General features: G+C 46.4%; 1 protein-coding gene across 22 annotated transcripts in view; it reads left to right on the top strand.

Moving 5' to 3' along the window:
* The window catches only part of MACF1 (microtubule actin crosslinking factor 1), a 291,360-nt gene that overhangs the window by 235,388 nt on the left and 37,393 nt on the right, over window positions 1-18,579 (top strand). For 18 of the 22 annotated variants that reach the window (XM_053399045.1, XM_053399042.1, XM_053399052.1 and 15 more), the window contains 8 exons: window positions 9,260-9,421; window positions 10,196-10,366; window positions 10,886-11,052; window positions 13,710-13,869; window positions 14,943-15,269; window positions 16,014-16,098; window positions 16,539-16,780; window positions 17,535-17,741. In XM_053399045.1, the coding sequence (XP_053255020.1) occupies window positions 9,260-9,421; window positions 10,196-10,366; window positions 10,886-11,052; window positions 13,710-13,869; window positions 14,943-15,269; window positions 16,014-16,098; window positions 16,539-16,780; window positions 17,535-17,741 (1,521 nt within the window). The remainder of the gene's footprint in view (window positions 1-9,259; window positions 9,422-10,195; window positions 10,367-10,885; window positions 11,053-13,709; window positions 13,870-14,942; window positions 15,270-16,013; window positions 16,099-16,538; window positions 16,781-17,534; window positions 17,742-18,579) is intronic. The other 4 variants (XM_053399053.1, XM_053399041.1, XM_053399043.1 and 1 more) reach the window with 1 other exon arrangement.

The raw sequence follows: 18,579 nt of genomic DNA, 5'->3' as shown, positions 1-18,579 counted from the left end.
AGAGCTGCAGGCTTGCGATGAGCTCAACCCATCAGAAAGGACTGACTTCTCCAACTGGGATGTCCCAGAGCTGGTTTCTGAGGATGAAGTTACAGAACTGGATAAAGAAAACCTCCTTTGTGGGGGCCACGTTAGTGACATGGAGGATGTAGATAGTTCCTGGGTGCCTTCACAAAATGAGTTTGCATTGCTGGACTCTGAGGAGCCTCTAAAACATGTAGGCTCCTCTGAGAACTTGAAGGCTGTGTGTCAACTTGAGCCTTTAACAAGGCTGCTGTGTGATGGAGAAGTGTCAGCGAGTGCAGCCCTTCTCCAGGAGGAAACACCAGAGGTAGTTGAGCAGGGAGCAGCAGCAGCAGCCAAAGGCAGCCCAGTAGAAGAGAAGAGATATTGCTTGGAACCTGGAGACTTAGAGTTCCTTTTTGGGCAGAACAGGGACAGTGAGATAACAAAGGATGAGGAATGTAGTGCCAAGTTTGTGTGTACCAACTCACAAGCTTTTGTTGAAGATTTGTTTGCTGCACAGCCCAGTTCGGAAGACTTGGCCTCTTCTTTTGGAGAGGAATCTGCTTCTGTCAGTCCCCTCCCTAGTGACAAGCCTCTTGATGCACCTCCAGATAGCTCGGAGGAGCTTGTTGACCCCTTTCCTTCTGCTGGAGTGGGGCCTTCCATCACTGATGGTCCAGCAGCTGTAACATGTTCCACCCTGCCTTTGCCATCCTCACTTGCTTCAACCCCAGAGGCAGGGGGGCCTGTTGTGGATGCTGCCTGCTTGTCCAGGTATAAAGAAGTTTGTGGTCAAGATGGCCTTCCAGGAGTCACTTTGGAGCCTGAAGCAGAGGACCTGATACCATTCTTACCAAATGCAGAGGAGATGCCCTCTGCTTCTGTGCCATTCTCCTTGGAAAATATGCCTCTAAGTAGAGAGGAACGGCCTGCTCTGGAAGAGCTGGCCAATACAACAATGCCCACCCCCACCAAGGAGCCTGTTCAGGTGGCCCAAGGGATTAAAGGCCTTGCTATCTCTATGCCATTGGGTGCAGATGGTGTGCCAGAGCCACCAGAAGTTGGTTTCTCTCTGGCACCTGGAGCAGTGTGGGATACAGTTTGCAGCACACCACAGCTGCCATCTTCTGCAGCACCTGAAAGTGGAGAGGAGGAGCTGACCTCTGCTGTGCCAGACTCAGAAAGTACCTCCTTTTCTTCCCTTGTTGCTGAAGGGCCTCCTGCTGAAACGGATGGATTGGTTCCAGATAATGAGGTATTTGTTTCCCCTGGTCCCCACACGCTGCCATATCAAACATAAAATTACTTTTTTTGTAGGAAGGGAGTTGTGGAGGAAGTGAGGAGTAATTTGGAGTACAAAGCATGCCTGACTTTTTCTCCCTTTTGTTAAAATTTGAGTTCTCCTTCCCTTTGAAAGGGGGTTACATTTTGTAGGCAGATTTACTGGTCTTGATAGAAACAGTGTTGGGTTGGTGGGTTTCTTTTTTCTTTTTCTTTTCGGGTGTGGGGAGGGTTTCAAACAAGAACAAACCTGTCATTATCTTGCTTACGTAAAAATATTCTTGCCACCGCCAGTGTCTTGAACTGACTTATTCAAGTAGCATTATGTTCATGCGCTTAGAAGCAAATTATACATTTTCTTCTGAAAGATTGTGATTAAGTGTGGGTAGCTGCAGAGCTCATAGATGGGAAAATGTGTTGCTAAGAGGGAAATGGTATAAGGCAAATTCCGGCTAACATTACATAAATGATAAAAACCAACCAACTGCCTAGTCAAGGCTCTTTCAGATCCATAGAGAAGAAAAGAAGTTGCTGAAAACTTTTTCTTTAAATCTCCAAGTAAAGAAGGGGTTTGGAAAAGAGAAGCTTTTGTGCCAAGTCTGTTTGCAGCACCAAACGTCTATAAAAGGGCATTGTTTTCTTTTGGATACTGATTTTGACAGTTGTCAACCAAGCTAAGCTAGTTTTTTGTACTTTTTAAACTGTCATGACGTTGGTTTTCCCCCCCTGCCTAGGAACTTGGCTTGGTTGCAATTTCTCACGCTTCAGACAGTTGCACATTTCAAAAACAAGAAAAGCAGAAGTAGCCAGAGGCTTGAGAAGGGCTATGAAGTAGTGTTCAATTCACATGTGGAAAACAGTCTCCAACTGTGGGCAGAAGGCTGAGTTTTTCTCAGTGAAAAAATACAGCACCCACAGCCAAGACTGTACAGTTCAGACCTGTAATTAGGAAGAAAGGTGGGGGGGAGCAGGGGATGCCAAGCTAAGCCAAACTGACATGAATTATCGCTCTGAGTTTATTACAGTCTGTCCAGCTGAGTCTGAGGAGAGAGAGCTATCTGAGGGGAGAGAGCTATTTGATAGAAAACATTATCAGTCCTATGGTGCCCGGAGTGGGAGATACTTGCTCAACACGCCAGGGTCAAAACAGCCAGGGGAGTATATGGAAGGTGTTCTTAGCTGTTGCCATGGTTGGTTCTACAGGGGAGAAGAGAAGCTATGAGGGGTTATGGGGCATTTCACACATTGCCAAATGAAATGTTGTGCTGCTAGGTATGAGATAGGATCTCCCACTTTTTAATATGGTGCAAAGCAGCTGTGAGCCCCCAAACTGGATTGTTGGAACTGCACTTAGGGAGAGAGTGTTTAGCCTCTGCCACTCACTCGCCCTCTCTTGTTTTCCTGATCTAATCCTCCATTCTCACTTTAGCCGTGATGATGGGGGAACAGGCAAGTACATTAGGCAAGAAGCCATGACTTCTCCTGGCTTTCTGATTGGTGTGTCTGCATGATACATTTATTGCAAGTGTGTGCGTGTTGCATTTGCACTTGGATAAAATATAAACCAGCTGTTAGGTAGGAGAAAGAGGTCAGCAGGTTTACCATGAAGAATGGGAACAGGATACTAGAAATGGGTCTTGAGAGAAGCATCTTGTAAATGAAAGCCTGGTAGCATCATTAGGAGGGCAGGGAAGCAGAGAATAACAAACAGATGAATTCTGTGTATTTTCTGGGTAATTCTGCAGGACTTGCTTCCAAATTCATTCATTCATTACATTTATATCCCACCTTTCTCCAGGAAGCTCAATATGGCCTACAAGCTTCTCCCCATTTCTTAATCACAACAACCCTGTGAGGTAGGTTAGTCTGAGAGTGAGTGGCTGGCCCAAGACCACACCCAGTGAGCATCATGGCTGAGTGGGGATTTGAAGCCTGATTTCCCAGCACTCTAACCACTACACCACACTGACTCCTGTGAATAGGAACACGGACTGGCATTCTCCACCCCAAACACACACACACACATTTAGTTTCTCTATTGGGCGAACCCAAATGTCACAAAATGGTACAGAAGCTTTTAAGTTCACCAAAACTTTTCGTTGGTCTAGATGGGAAGAAGGTACTTTTGTCAAGCCATCCAATTCTGCATCTGGTAAGAGTCTTAAGATGAAAAGTGGGAAGAGGTAGACCCCACCTTCCCCACCCTCACATATTTACTGTCTAAAAATGGCCCTTCCCAGTGTAGCACCATCCAGATTTTTTGAACTGCAGTATGGCTGTGCTGACTGGGGCTGACGGGAGTTGTAGGTCAGTGTGTCTTGAAGGCGCCATGTTGGGGAAGGCTGGTGTGAGGAAAAGGGCCACATGCTGGCCCTCCTATTTCAAGGCAGTTAGTGTCTGTCCTCCCTTTTCTTTTGCCCTCCAGTCTTTCCTCCTCCTGCTGCTTTTGCTTCTCTGAATCAGGGAAAGGTTTGCGCCTTTGTCCAAGTGAGAGCTAGCCAGCCAGCGCTCTGGCATCCTCTCCGCGTTCTGTATTTGAAGCTCTAAGCTATGCTTCCAAGTATTTTCTGCCGAGGCGGTTGTTAAGGCTGGGTTTTGCGTTTTTAAGCCTCCCCCACTAAACCTGTCTCTGGTTTCTGGATCATTCCCACCCAAATATGGCAGCTGTTCCTGATTGCGGGTGGGGGTGGGGATTTTGCTTGAACAGAGCGAAATGCTTTGGAGTCCTCTCCTGTGTTCGTTTTAAAAATAAGTTTTGTATTTGAGGTTATGGCCGGAGCATGTAGGAAGAGGTGGCGGCGTGTCCCTTCAGAGAGCTTGCATGCCTGGCTTATCGGTCTGGGGTGTGTGTGTGTGTGTGTGTGTGTGTGTGTGTGTGTGTGTGTGTCTGGCTGCTGTTGCATGTAGGAGGGCCCTTTCCATTTATATCTATCTGTAAAATATATAATAGAAAATAAGCAGTCCCAGCAGAAGGGCTGGGTGAGTCTTTGCTGTTATGTTGCCATCAATCCTTCTTATGGCAGAATGGCTCTATAGCTCTGGACAGCATCTTCATTTAATATCCTGGCATGTTCCCATTTCTGGAGACAAGTTGCTGAACGTTGCAAGGGAGGAAAACATTTCCCCCTGACTTTTCCAAGCTTAGATTCTTGCTGCCTTGCATCGCAGCTGTCTCGCTCAGGGCCCTCTGTAAACCATAGGGAAGTTTGGGCACAGTTTTGTTTGGAAGTGGCTGCTAAATCTTTAGCTGGCTGCAAAGCTTTAGAAATGTGTTGCTGTTCCTCATTTTCTTATGAACAGAGCAATTTGTTGCTTCAGTTTGGTGGGTTTTGCTGCTGATTTACTTTTCATGTGCCACTTTCCCCCTGGGAGCAAAGGGCTCCTTAAAGATCACCAAAAATTACCTTGCCAGGTGTTTTGGACTACAACTCCCATCATCCCTCACAATTGCCTATGTTGGCAGGAGTGGGGGTCCAGAGCACCTGGGGAGGCTGTGAATGAGTATGAGTGTGCTTTTTCTTTCTCCCACTCCTGCTGCTGACATTTATCATGACACCCCTATGAGGTAGGGCAGACTGACAAATGGTGGTGATTCAGGGCTATTGGATGAATAAGAGACTTGGTCCTGGGAGTCTTGTGTTCTAGCAATTACTCAGCAGCTTAAAAAAACCCCAGCAACCAGGTACTAAGAAATTGGGGGGGGGCATGTTGCGTAATGCACTGCTTGAAATTTGAGTGTTTTTTCCAGCTCTGGACCTTAATACATTCGGTCATAGTTAAATGCCCTGTGGGATTTAACCACACATCTATTATTATTATTTTTGTTATAAAAAAAGTCTGTAGTTTGAAGTAATTGTGTTTAAATGCCACAGCAGATGAATTCTACCACTTACACCTGCACAAATCATGCATTTTAATATGATATTTACAGAATTGCTGTGTGTTGACTTGATCTTTTGGAAAGGCACCTGATAAATCTTGTTAATAAAAAAAGGGTTCTCCCAATGAAGCATGAGAAAGAGGCTCTTCTGGGTGGCGTATCTTGGCAGGATCCCAGCAAGACAAAGCTCTCTGTTATAACTGAACCAATGTCTGTAGCTTTCGAGTAACACAAAACTCCCTGCCTAGACCAGTTGCTGCTGAAATACAACTCCCACCATCCTTGGTCTTCAGCCATGCTTTCTGGAGCTGATGGGAGTTGCAGTTTGGCAACATCTGGAGGGCCAAAGGTTCCTTGCACCTGGTCTCAGTGATACACCAATAGATGTTGGCCCAATAAGAAGAAGCATTAAAGACAACTTTTTGTTTTAAAATGGAGGTCCAAAGGAAGACTGCCAGGATGTAGGAAGATGCCTAATCTTAAATCAGACTATTGGTCCATATAGCTCAGGAGTATCTACATGACTGACAGCAGGTCTCTGGGGATCCTTTCCCACCCCTACCTTCTTACAGTGATGTATTTATTCTGCCTTCAAGCAGAAAAAGTTTGCTGCCTCTGAAATAAGGTGTGCACGGAACTGTCTCTTGCAGTGCATGATGGCAGCCTTCTTGCGAAGAGTAAGAACCAGTCCAGGGGCTGCATGCAGCTGGTGTGGCTCAGAGGGCATGGGGGATGGGAGGCTCTTCTGCCCTTCTTCTCACCTCCTTCTGAGGAGAGGAGTTTGCTCAAGGGCAGCTACCCTTTGAGCGTCACTCTCAGTGTGGCCTCTGACCACCTCAGGTGCTCTTCACGCAGCTGCCCTGCAGGGCAGTGGGAGATAATAATAATAATAATAATTAATAATAATTAATAATAATTAATAATAATAATTTATTTATACCCTGCCCATCCATCTGGGTTTCCCAGCCACTCTGGGTGGCACCCAACAGATTAAATGCAATGCCTCTTCCTTTAATTTGCCACCCTGGGTAACTGCCCTGCTTTCCCCCTGTAAAAATGCCCAGAGATGCTGGGGATTGAATCTAGGAGCTTCTGCATGCAAAGCAGTTAATTATAAGAAGAGCCTTGATAGGCCAGAGGAACTGACTAATCCAGCATCCTGTTCTCTGGCTGGCCAGCAAGATGGGAAGCCTGGACCTGAATGCAGCAGTGGAGGCAGAGCATAGCCGTTGTGGCTAATTGCCATTGATAGCCTTCTCCTCTGTGAATTTGTCCAATCTTTTTAAAGCAATCTAGGTTGGTGACTATTCCTGCATCTTGTGGTAGGTGCTCTTCCATGCAGCTACAGCTCTTCCCATAAGTTGAATCAATGTAAGCTGAAGGATAAGGCACTGTGTGCATTTTAAAAGGAAGTTCTGGAAGAGAAAGGGCAGCAAGAGGAGCAGGAGGCAGCTGGGAAGAGAATGAGGTGATAGATCAATCAAACAGGAATGATATGGTCAGGTGAGGGGAAAAGAGGCGCTGGAATGACAGTTGATGTTTCTCCAGGACAGCATCAAACCTTCAGGTGTTTATTGACTCACATAACTGCTTTGTGTTCATTAAATAAAAAAATAGTAAATCCAGCCCTCTATAAAGAACTTTGAAGATCACAGTGAAAATTTTGCACCAGACATGGAAGTGAGGCAGAAGGGATTGGGATGCGGGTTTAGTAAACTCATCCTTTGCTCTGTCCCCACAAAAGGAAGTTGCAGCATAAAGTATATCCTCCTTAATTTCCATCTGCCAGCTTGGCTTTGGGCCTCTGCTGTTTAGCAACCATCCAGGGCAAGCAGTCCTATGTCATCTGCCACTGTGGCTGCTGTTGATGGTTCCTTGGAGTTTGCCCAGCTCTGCGTGAAGCAGGCCACTGTTCTTCCCATTCCACAGGGAGGGAACCAAGTGACATGAAAGAGCAACATGCTGTGCGCTCTATCATGGTATATTATCAGAACTCCCAGAAACACACAGGGCTTGTCGTCACTGAGATCAGTTTACATGTGCAGGTGGGAGTCAACAAGCTGAGAACCGGGCAGTCCAAAACATATCTAAACTGGTCCTTAGTGGGCCAAGGGTCTCTTTCCAGGGATGCTTTAGCTAGACAGTGAGCAGTTTGGATGAGATTGCCTTCCTGAGCCTTGAATAGGCAGTGCAAATTCCAACATGGAAGCATCTTTTGTGTAGGAATTTGTGGACATATGAATCTCTCTTGATTCCAGCCATTGGATTCTTCCCTACCTGTGATCATCTGTATTCCTGGGAGTTGCAGAGGTTTGGCGTTTCACGTGCCCACATGGCTAAATGGCATCTTCTGCTGTAGTATTCCCAAGTGAAGGAGCAACCCGCCTTCCCCTTTTTCTTAATTCCTCCTCTGTTACCATTTCCCCTTCACAGGAGCCTCCCTTTCCTGGGAAGGAGAAATGGCAGCTCTTTGTCAGAGTCTTGTCTGTCATCAGGTACTTTTCAGAAGATCCAGGGCTCCCTGATAGGAACAGCCTTCTCCTGATTTTATCTCGCACCTTATTCCCTCCCTTTATTTCTAAACCTTGCTTTGCCTTATGGTGCTTTTTTCCCCTCACAAGGTCGTGGGAAGATCTTGGAGATTGAGCAATTGCACTCATCTTTCTTTTGTCTTTTTGAGTGATAATGCAGCAAACTTTCCGTATGTTTATGATACCTTGTGCATGTGGAAGGCAGTGTATAGGAAGCAGTTGTGCAGCTGATGTGAACATGCTGTGGAATGTGGTGCTCTCTCCAGGGGTGTTGAGAGAGGGAGGTGGATAAGTTTTTCTCCAAGAGAGAGAGTGAATTATGCCTGTCAAGCTTACAGAGGAGTGTGGGTGTGTAGCTAATCTGGCTTTTCTGGTGCAGGAGGTGGTGGTGGAGAGAGATGTAGCTGCTGGCCACTTTGGCTTCTAGGGCCACATGTTGTGTTTCAGTACAGCCTCATTTGTTGCCATGACTTTTCCTCCCATCTCTAAATGCAACAGAGCTAACAATCTTCTTGTCTATCAGGTTGGCTGGCTGGTTTTTACAGAGATACCCTTTATAGCTCAGCTGCACACAGTATTTTCTTTCTTTTTGCTTGTGTTTAAAACCTTTTTCCAGAAGTGAAACAAAACTCCAGATTCCTCTCTGCAAATACCTTTATATCCTCAGCTCAAGATACTGATAGCCAATTAGTAAGCTAGTCCATTCTCATTAACTTGCTATGTCTGCAAGCTTCATTCATGGGTTGGTGTGATCTGTAAATGAAGTCTGGCATTCATATGTAGGAGATGCTCTCAGCCACAGCTAGAGAGAGAATGAAATGGTTAGCCAGTAGCCTCCAGGGATTGCCCTAAGGCAGCCTTCAACTGGATGTGCTCCAGATATTTTGGACTGCAACTCGTATCAGCTCAGCCAGCACTGCCAATACAGTGGTACCTCAGGTTAAGTACTTAATTCGTTCCGGAGGTCTGTTCTTGACCTAAACTGTTCTTAACCTGAAGCACCACTTTAGCTAATGGGGCCTCCCGCTGCCACAGAGCCACCGGAGCACGATTTCTGTTCTCATCCTGAAGCAAAGTTCTTAACCCGAGGTACTATTTCTGGGTTAGCGGAGTCTGTAACCTGAAGCATATGTAACCTGAGGTACCACTGTATTCAGGAATGATGGGAATTGTTGTCAAAAAGTCTTGGGGGTATGAGGCAGGCCGAGGGTGCCCAAAAGTACTGAGCAGCTTCTTGCCAGTCTGGTGTTAGATTTAGATCAATGTTGTGTGCTGACAGAGACCTGGATTCAAATCCCTCCATAGCCTTGATGTTTACTGACAGCCGGTCATCTTGACCTTGGGACAGTAATAATCTCCACTAAAGCATCATCTATCTCACAAGTTTGTTGTGAGGATAAAATTGGAGTGGGGCTAACCATGTACAGTATGCTGCCCTGAGTACCCGGCCTGATAAAACTATAGCAAATAAAAAGGCTAAGTAAGAAAACTGATTATTTGTGATGGAGGCTGACATCCTTTGTCTCTCCCTCCCCCACCCCCCGCTTCCATGTTTCCTCAGACATTCCAGAAGGAGCAAGTTGACCCCCTTCAGGCAAAACTGCAGCAAGTCAATGGGCTCGGACAGGGACTCATCCAGAGTGCGGGAAAGAACTGTGACGTCCAGGGCTTGGAACATGACATGGAGGACATCAACACCCGCTGGAACACCCTCAACAAGAAGGTGGGCTGCACTTGGTGGCTCCTCGGCATTACTAACAATGTATTTCTGCTGGGAGGGGCGGTGGGATACAGCCTGCAGGCACATAAGGTGACCACCTTGCAGAACTAACCAGGCCTGAACACGGTTGATGCCTGGATGGGAGATGCCTTGGGAACCCCAGGTATGCCACTTTGGGTTCCACAATGGAAGAAAGGTGGGATTTAAATGCACTTCAACTATTTATATTGCATGGGAGCTGTTAGGATGCAGGAGGAGGGTGCCTGCCCATGAGCAGAGTGAAGATCATTGTCAGTGAAGTCCAAGCCACCTAGTGCTAGGAATGGAGAATGGATGTGGGCCTTTCCACACACACACACACACACACACACACACACACACACACACACACAGTGTCTTCAAGTGCTTTTCTATTCCTGTGTATAAAAGAAGGTAAAAGGGGCACACTTAGGGAAGTAGCTGGGGGTGGGAGATAATTGTGTCCACCGGTGGATCTGTCCACCATTGTGAGTTGTGTTTGCTTCTCTCTGTATATATTCATTCTGGATTCTGTTCCTTGGTCACCCTAGAGAGTGACCAATTATTGGGAAATCAATTTTTACATAAATGTTATTAGTCACTTAAAAAAAAAAAAGAACTCAAGAGAAGTAATGTTCTACCTTGCAGGGTGACTGTGAAAATAAAGCGAATCTGAGAAGCACACTTTCCAAATGGTTGACCAGTAAATGCCTCTGTAGCAATATATATGCATGACTGTTATGTTTTGGCAAAATGTAGGTGGCGCAGAGGATTGCACAGCTGCAGGAAGCCCTGTTGCATTGTGGGAAGTTCCAGGATGCCTTGGAGCCTTTGCTCAGCTGGTTGGCCGACACGGAGGAGCTCATCTCCAACCAGAAGCCACCATCTGCTGAATATAAAGTAGTGAAGGCTCAGATTCAGGAGCAAAAGGTGAGGAGTTGGTGGCCAGGGGACCTTGAACTCACAGAGCACAGCTGGCTGGCAGGACCCACCATGGCCTCTCTCTGCTTTGGGCACTCAGCTCCACCAGCAGCCCCAGGTATCCCCAGTTGACAGGAAAGGTTTCACTTGCTTTCCTTTTGGCAGACAGCTTCTACCTACCACCTGTGCCATGTCAAATAAGCAGGAGAAGGAAGGAAAGAGGTTGGTAGTTGGTGAGCTTTGGAGAACAGAGAGGGGACAATATAGGGGACAGACACCCAACCTTTAGTGTGGAGACAGCCCCCACTAGGAATGGCATAAAAGGCAGCCTTTGTTGGGTGAGTTCTGGGAACTTGAAGTTGATGGTGGTGAGTGAAAGGGGAGAAAGAGGGCACGGTTAAAAGTGGTAGGAGGGAAATGTGAGTTTAGCAGAGGGAGAACCCTGGGGACTGTTGGCCTTACTGAAAGCAGAAGGGTAATTCCTTCCTTAGCAGAATAATTATCACTTTCTAATACTTTATTCCAAAGCTGCTCCAGCGTCTCCTGGATGATCGGAAAGCTACTGTCGAGATGATCCAAGCAGAGGGTGGGAGAATAGCTCAGTCTGCTGAACCAGCAGACAGGGAGAAGATAGTTGCCCAACTGGAGAGCCTTGGAAGCCACTGGGCAGGACTTCTCAGCAAAGCTACAGCCAGGTAAGCTACAAGGCCTGTAGGATGCAAGCTTGTCTGTTGTAATTTAGCACTGAAGCGAGAGAAAGTGACCTTTGCTTTGCGCTCTCCTCTCCCCGCAAAGTATACTTTGATGTTCTTTTGGTAGGCTGCCTTATACTGAGTTGGATCATTGGTCCATCTAGCTCAGTACAGGCTACTCTGATTGGCAGCAGCTCTCCAGGGTTTCAGGCAGAGAGCCTTTCCCAGCCCTGCCTGGAGATGCTGCTGGGGGCTGGACCCCTTGGGGCTTCTGCATGCACAGCAGATACTCTGCCATTGAGCTGTGGCCCTTTGCTCTGGTAACCCTGCTGTTTCATAACACAAGTTATTTTATGAACTGTGACTGCCTGTGCATTGCACACAATAACTTTGCAAAACAAGCTGTTAAAGATGCCGTCTCATGCCTGTGCTCTGAATGAAATCACTCTGAACTTCTGAGCCATATGGCTAGGACATTGCAACTGAGTGTGGTTAGCAGGACTGAAGAATACAAACTGTGTCCGCAGGATGGGATGCACTACTTGCAGGAGAGTCTCCTGCTTGTAAAACTCACAAAAAACCCCCTCTTGATCCTGTGAGTCCCAGAGCACCATGAGCAGCACATGTGGAACACGCTTCTGTGCCACACTATTTCTTTCTTCTTTAAAATATTTATCATCTGCCCTTCACCCGAAGGTGCCAAGATAGAAATATGTGCAGTATAAACCAAAACCAAACTATAAGATTAAATCAGCATAAAACAAAAATACAGAATTCAGATACCAATAAAACCAGCAGTGGTAGCAGGTAACCTTTGGCCATCCAGGGCCAGTCCAGGATGTTTTAATGTCTGTGGAGGGCAGTCCTCAAGACCTCCCTTGCAGATGTAAGAAAAAGGGGAGGGTCCCCTTTCAATGAATGGTAGCTGTGCAAGAACAGAAAACAGCTGTGGTTCATTTTAGAGGAGGCAGTCAGTGCAGGAGAACTTTATGTTAGTGGATTTTGACCTGTGCATCAGCTCTGTGTTACTCTCTGCTGGCCTTTAGCTTACCCCCAAGCTGCTACCTCACCCTCCTCCTTTCAAGTACTTGGGGTTGGGATGGAGTGTTTCTTCCAAACCCAATTTATATTGATTCACCTGTGGGCTCATCATTACACATGACTGCATACATACAGCTTTCCCACATATGTGAAGCAACCCACAGACCAAAAAAAAAGGGCTAAGGAACCATGTTCTGGGCATAGAGAGCTGCAGGTTCCCTCCCTCTGTCCCTTGAAGTTTCCGCTTTGCTTTGGGGGGGGCTGTGTGCGCGCAAGAGAGAAGCTTTTCTTCACATCTCTGGAATTAGATGGAAGTGTAAAATCCAGGGAAAGGGTTATCATTAATATTTTTTTAACCTGGCAGTTGCATTCCAGCAACTCCACAGAGAGTCAAGTGCAACATCTTTGAGAATGGCCTATATCAGCAATTTCTTCAAGCTGTGTGTCTCTCCTCCCCCCCCCCGGCTTTCCCACATTTCCTAGACAGTTTCATTCACATAGAGAAGGGGGAACCCCACTCCTCCTCAGCACCACCATGTCTAAACATGAGATTTCAGACCATCAGATCTTTTGCATGGGGCTACAAAAATTACCAATATTTTCACTGAACCCACAATTCCCTTCTTGGTCAATCATCACCACTTTAGGCCCCATCAGTGTATATATCATTAAGGTTTTGGGGGTTGTTGTTGTTGTTTTGTCTTGTTTTGCTTTGCTTTGCTTTGCTTCATGCATCTATCACTTTATTCATATATTCATTGAACTGCATTTCTCATTTTGTTACCCCTTGCCCTGTTTTGGAGACATCCTTTTGGAGCTCTTCATGGCCCACTTGGTTGTTCATCATACTGAATACTTTGGTGTCATCCACAAACTTTGTCAGCTCCCTTCTCACTCCTGTCTCCAGATCATTCCTGAACAAGTTCAGGGGCACCATCAGCTCCAATGCACAGATCCTTCAGGAACTTTACTGCGTGCTTCCTTCCTTCCATTGTGAGAACTGTCTGTTTATTCCCACACTCTGTTTCCTGTTCTTTAACCAGCTGCTGATCCTTAAGAGGATCTTTCCTTTCACCCTGTGACTGCTGAGTTTATTCAGAAGTGTTTGGGGAGAGGGACCTTGTTAAAAACTTTTAGGGAGCTCAACTATGCAGTGTCTGCCAGACTACATGTTTCAGCAATCTTATTGGCACTCCAAATCTTATTGGCACTCTCGAACTCCAAAAGGTTGATGAGGCAGGCTCTTGATACATTAATCCTGTCTTCAAAAAAGGGGGGGTGGAGTTAATGACCCTAGAGGCTTTTGCCCATCCTTTGCCAAGATGATGCCCTCCAGATGTTGGCTGGGGCTGATGGGAGTGGTAGTCCAAAACATCTGGAGGGCATCATCTTGGCGAAGGCTGTTCCAGCCAGTCCTGGGAGTCTCTTAAAATGCTTTCTAGCAGAATCCCTGGTGCAAAAGCTGAACCTGGTTATCTGCTCAACTTTCTCAGGATAAATACTCTGGGTGCTCATTTCATTCTTTGTTATTGCAGCAATGGCAAATTAGCCTCACCTTCTTCCTCTCTCTCCCGCCCCCCCAAATTGTTGCTGATGGATTTGTTTTTTTCTTGCCACAGGCAAAATCAGCTGGAGGAGATCCTGGTTTTGGCCAAGCAGTTCCACGAGACATCAGAGCCCATCTCTGACTGGCTGTCGGTGACTGAGAAGAAACTGGCCAACTCTGAGCCCATTGGGACTCAGACGGCCAAGATCCAGCAGCAGATAAGCCGGCATAAGGTGGGCGAAGGGTTGCCAAGGAATTGCGCAATGTGGGGGTGATGGGGGAGCACTGTGTGGTAGGCACTTCAGTAAGAATAGCTACTGCTGTGGAACCTGGGTACCTGAATAAGATTTGGGGGGGGGGGTTGGAAACATGCATGTCATAACGGAACAATCCTTAAGCCAAGCTGAGTTGGTTGGAATTCAGGATGAAGATTCTCATGGTTTGTATCGAAGCAAAATGCAGGACAGGACTGCCAGTGACTACTACCCATGATGACTTACGTTCTGCTTTCGCTGTCAGACATAGTATACCCCTCAATAGCAGGTGCCGGGAATCAGAGACAGGCAGAATGCCGATACACTTGGGTCCTGCTTGCAGACTTCCTACAGGCATTCGTTTGGCCAGTATAAGAGCAGGATACTGATCTATTGGACTAATCCGGCAGCAGGGTTGTTCTTAGGTTTTTAACTTTAGTAGTTCCTACCATATTGCCCATATCACTAAATCCTAGAATCCTGCACTTGGTGCAATCCTAGATGGGTCTGCTTGGAATAAGTTCCATTGGGTTTAGTGGGACATACTCCCAGCTAATTGTGTATAGGATTGCAGCCTTAGAGTGTTTGAACACTTGAGTGATGTCACGTCAGCTCAGCCAATTGCAAGAAGGAATCATTGCTGGTGTCAATCAGGGGTCTCTGGGTAGGAAGAATCCTGGCTCATTAGAAGGGAATTGTGTGAGAGATACACCCCACCACACACACCTTTTCCCAAATTCAGTAACTTTTCCTCTTTAAGCTATGAAAATAGCAGCTGCAGCTATAACTCCTGTTCATGAGATTACCTGGCCTCCAGAGAAGAATGAAACAAAACTCCCATCTCTCACTTTTCTTTATTTAAACAATTTATTTCATATATGTTATTGCCCTTGTGGGTGGATATTTTTACTTTGAGTTTGCATGATCATCAGACACACTCATTTCTCAGTTTTGTTTTAGATTTGTTTCCCGTTTATTCCATTTTCAGTCATAAGTTTCTGTCTGCTTGTTTTGTGTTCCCCCTTCTCTTAAACCATCTCACGGATCTCCAGGCCCTCGATGAGGAGATAGAGAGTCATGGCTCAGCTGTGGCTCTGGCAGTCAACACTGGACAGTCCCTGGCCTCCTTGAGCTGTCAGGCTGAGCAGGCCTCGCTGGCTGAGAAGCTTGACCTGCTTGAGTCCCGGTATGCAGAGGTTTGCGACCGGTGTGGCCGGAAGGCTGCCCTTCTTGACCAGGCCTTGTCCAACGCCCGGCTCTTTGGGGAGGACGAGGTGGAGGTGCTCAACTGGCTGGCTGAGGTTGAGGACAAGCTCAGCTCAGTGGCCGTCAAGGATTACAAGCGGGACATCCTGCAGAGGCAGCATGCCGACCACCTGGTACTGACTCCTTTTCCCATCTTTCATGATTTATTATTATTATTATTATTATTATTATTATTATTATTATATTTTCCCATCTTCCATGATGTATTCTTATTCTTCTTATCTTTTCCTTTGTTTCTGTTGCTTTGAGTCTTTTGATTTTGATCTGGGCCATTAATATCTCCCTAGAACACCAGCCCCACCCTTGCTGTTGCCCCCACACAGCCACCACACAAGCCGGTATTATTTCTGTGCCAAAGGAAAAAAAAGAGAGAGAATGATGACCAACCCTTGTCCCAGTTAAGCCTTTTTAGAAGGCTGCCACCCTCTGCTTAAAGCAGCCCTTCCCAAACTGGCGCTCCCCATAGGTTTTCGACTACAGCTCCCATCAGCCCCATGATCCTGGGGTTGATGGGGTTTGTAGTCCAGAACATTTGGACTTGGTTAGGAAAGGCTGGTGTAAGTATTCCTCCTAGCTTGATGCAGTGGTGGTCTGCCTAAGACTCCCTCCTCTTCTTTTTGGTGGAAATGGTGAGCATCATCAATGCCCTGCCTTCCTTAGGCTTCAGGCTGCTTCTGTGTCCCCTCCCAGAGGCTTCCTGTGTGGAAGGGAGCCACAGGTGTCTCTTGGGTGCCACCTTTACTCCGTCAATGTGCTGGTGTTGTTGGAGCCCCAGTGGGGGAAACTTGTTTTGGTCAAAGAGGAGCCTCTCCAGGGGAACTTGCCTTTGACACAAGGTTTTTTCCCCACCTGCCTAGGCCTTGAATGATGAGATTGTGAACCGCAAGAAGAATGTAGACCAGGCCATTAAGAACGGGCAGGCCCTTCTGAAGCAAACCACAGGTAAGGCTAACCAACCTGTTGTGCTCCCCACAATCCTTCCTGTCATTCTTCATTGACTCCTCTGTGCCAATGGCTGCAGAACATAGTACAACTTTCCCCCAAAAAAAGATTCACCCACTTCATTTCTTATTTTCTTATAAAGGGTTGCTTCAGGCAAACAGGAGTGGGGTTGAAAGCAGGGGCTTTAAATCCCAAGTATTTGCTGCTTTTTGCTTAAGAAGGCTTGTCATTTTCTAGAACATTAAGTATAGAAATTGTTTTATTGTTTTTAGCTTATTGAGTCTATAACATGTGGGGAGTTAATCTTATTTTATTCTACTTCGGTAGCTTTTGTTTGAGAAGTAGTTTCTAAGCCTGCAGATAAAGAGGCAAAGCAAAAGAAGTCTCTAAACCAAATGACTAGAGCTTGCTGCAGCTAAACACTTGGTGGCTCCCTGCAGGGGAAGAGGTGCTGCTCATCCAGGAGAAGCTGGACGGCATCAAGACCCGCTACTCGGATATCACCACAGCCAGCTCAAAGGCTCTCCGCACTCTGGAGCAGGCCCGCCAGCTGGCCACCAAGTTCCAGTCCACGCACGAGGAGCTGACAGACTGGATGGGTCTGGTGGAAGAGGAGCTGACATCGGGTGGAGGGCACTCTCCTGTCGGGGAGCAGATCCCTCAGTTCCAGCAGAGGCAGAAGGTCAGGAGCCATTCCACTCTCAGGCAGAGTGTTTTCAAAGGAGAGTGGGCTTTGGTAGTAACAGGGAGTGTGCTAAGTAGTTAGTAACTAATGGACCAAAAACTCACAAAGATGTGACCAGCTTGTAAGTTCTCTAGGACTTCTCAGCAGGCAAGAAGCCATTGTTACTTTACCAAATGAGCCTCGCTGTGTAACCTGTTGTTTGTAGTATCAGAGAGGGAACCTTCTCAGTCTGCAATCCTCCTCTTGGAATGTGTCTACAAGTGCTGACTTCATGGCTTGCTAATTGCTCTACTTCCCTGGGTTTTGGGGTTTTTTTAAAAAAAAATTGTCCATACTCCCAGCTTTGTGTGATATTCTGAAGAGTTATGGAGAGCTTAGAAGCTTTTAGATTGGTCCTAATAAAGGCATTTGCAGACTTTGGAGGGTTTTTTAATGGACTGACACAGCTATGTCTGCTTTTTAGTTTAAAGCACCTGCAAGTAAAAGTGATTGTCATCATACACTGGCCTGTGATCCACAGCCAGGAAGATGCCTTGCCCACTTCTGCTGGGATGGGAAATGTTCTTTCCTCTTTCCTTCCACTACAAATGAAATACCTCTGTCCATTTCATCAAATGGAGGCCTGGATTTCCAACACCAGGGGGCCCTGTGCTGGTCTTTGATCATGAAAAAATACCCTTCTCGCACAACCCAAAGGGCAGGTGGATTCACAACCACAGACAACCGGACCTTTTTTCCTTTTCTTTTCCAGGAATTGAAGAAGGAGGTGATGGAACACAGGCTTATCCTGGATACTGTGAATGAAGTTAGCCGTGCCCTCCTGGAGCTGGTGCCCTGGCGTGCCCGCGAAGGGCTGGATAAGTTGGTTTCGGATACTAATGAGCGCTACAAGATGATCAGTGACACCATCAAGCAAAGGGTGGAAGAAATAGATGCTGCTATACAGAGGTCCCAGCAGGTAGAGTTTGCTTTTTTAGTGTTTCTTCCCTCATAAGGACCTTCTGTGGAAAAGGGCTTGGTGCAGAGAAGACAGGGAGTGGGCAGGCTTCTAAATTAAAAAGAAAATAGGTCCTGCTCCTCCACGCAGATGACAGGAGACTCTGCCATCAATAAGCTGTAATAGGGACTGGTACAATGTGCCACAAACACAAGAACTAAAGATATGTGTACAGCCAGTCAGTAAAGCATGTGATCTCACCCACAGGATACACATCAAATCACAAAACATAATGTTTCTTCATGGAGCATATTATCAAGGAATCAAACATTTGTAAAATCAGTTTATTTTTCTAGCCTGTCTTGGGTGGTCCTTTTTCTGGGCTGTCTTCTGCTTTGCGGACAGAGTAACACTAGCGAGGCCAAGGTCAGTTTCAAGGGTAATGAGTGAGTCATTGATGGAGAGTTGGATAAAAACAGAGTTTTCACTCGAGAATAGTGAAGCAAAAAACCACAAGCTTCAGGTCAACTTTCTCACACATTCATTCATTTCAGATATGGAATTAACTCTGTAAATCTCATCTCTTGATCAGTCAAGTGCCTGAAACACTAATGTTGATTCCTAAGAATTTTCCATCTTTGCACAGCGCTAGTAGTTTTAAAACTTTGATTTCTCAGCACTTCTGAATTTAAAATTATTTTCACACACTGCTCAGAAGCTGCCTTCTCTCACGTGGCCCTCTGGGTGCTACTGATGGATTCATCACCCCGTCCATTGACCTTACTAAGGAGAGTCTGAGTCCCAGCAGCATCTGGAGAACAGCATTGGGCTTGTGAATATGTCAGAAAGCAATGTTGTG

Source organism: Podarcis raffonei, chromosome 8 (genome assembly GCF_027172205.1).
Source record: "Podarcis raffonei isolate rPodRaf1 chromosome 8, rPodRaf1.pri, whole genome shotgun sequence".
Lineage (NCBI taxonomy): Eukaryota > Metazoa > Chordata > Lepidosauria > Squamata > Lacertidae > Podarcis > Podarcis raffonei.
The sequence above is the reverse complement of the archived record's forward strand: the minus strand, read 5'-3'. Positions and strand labels throughout refer to the sequence as shown.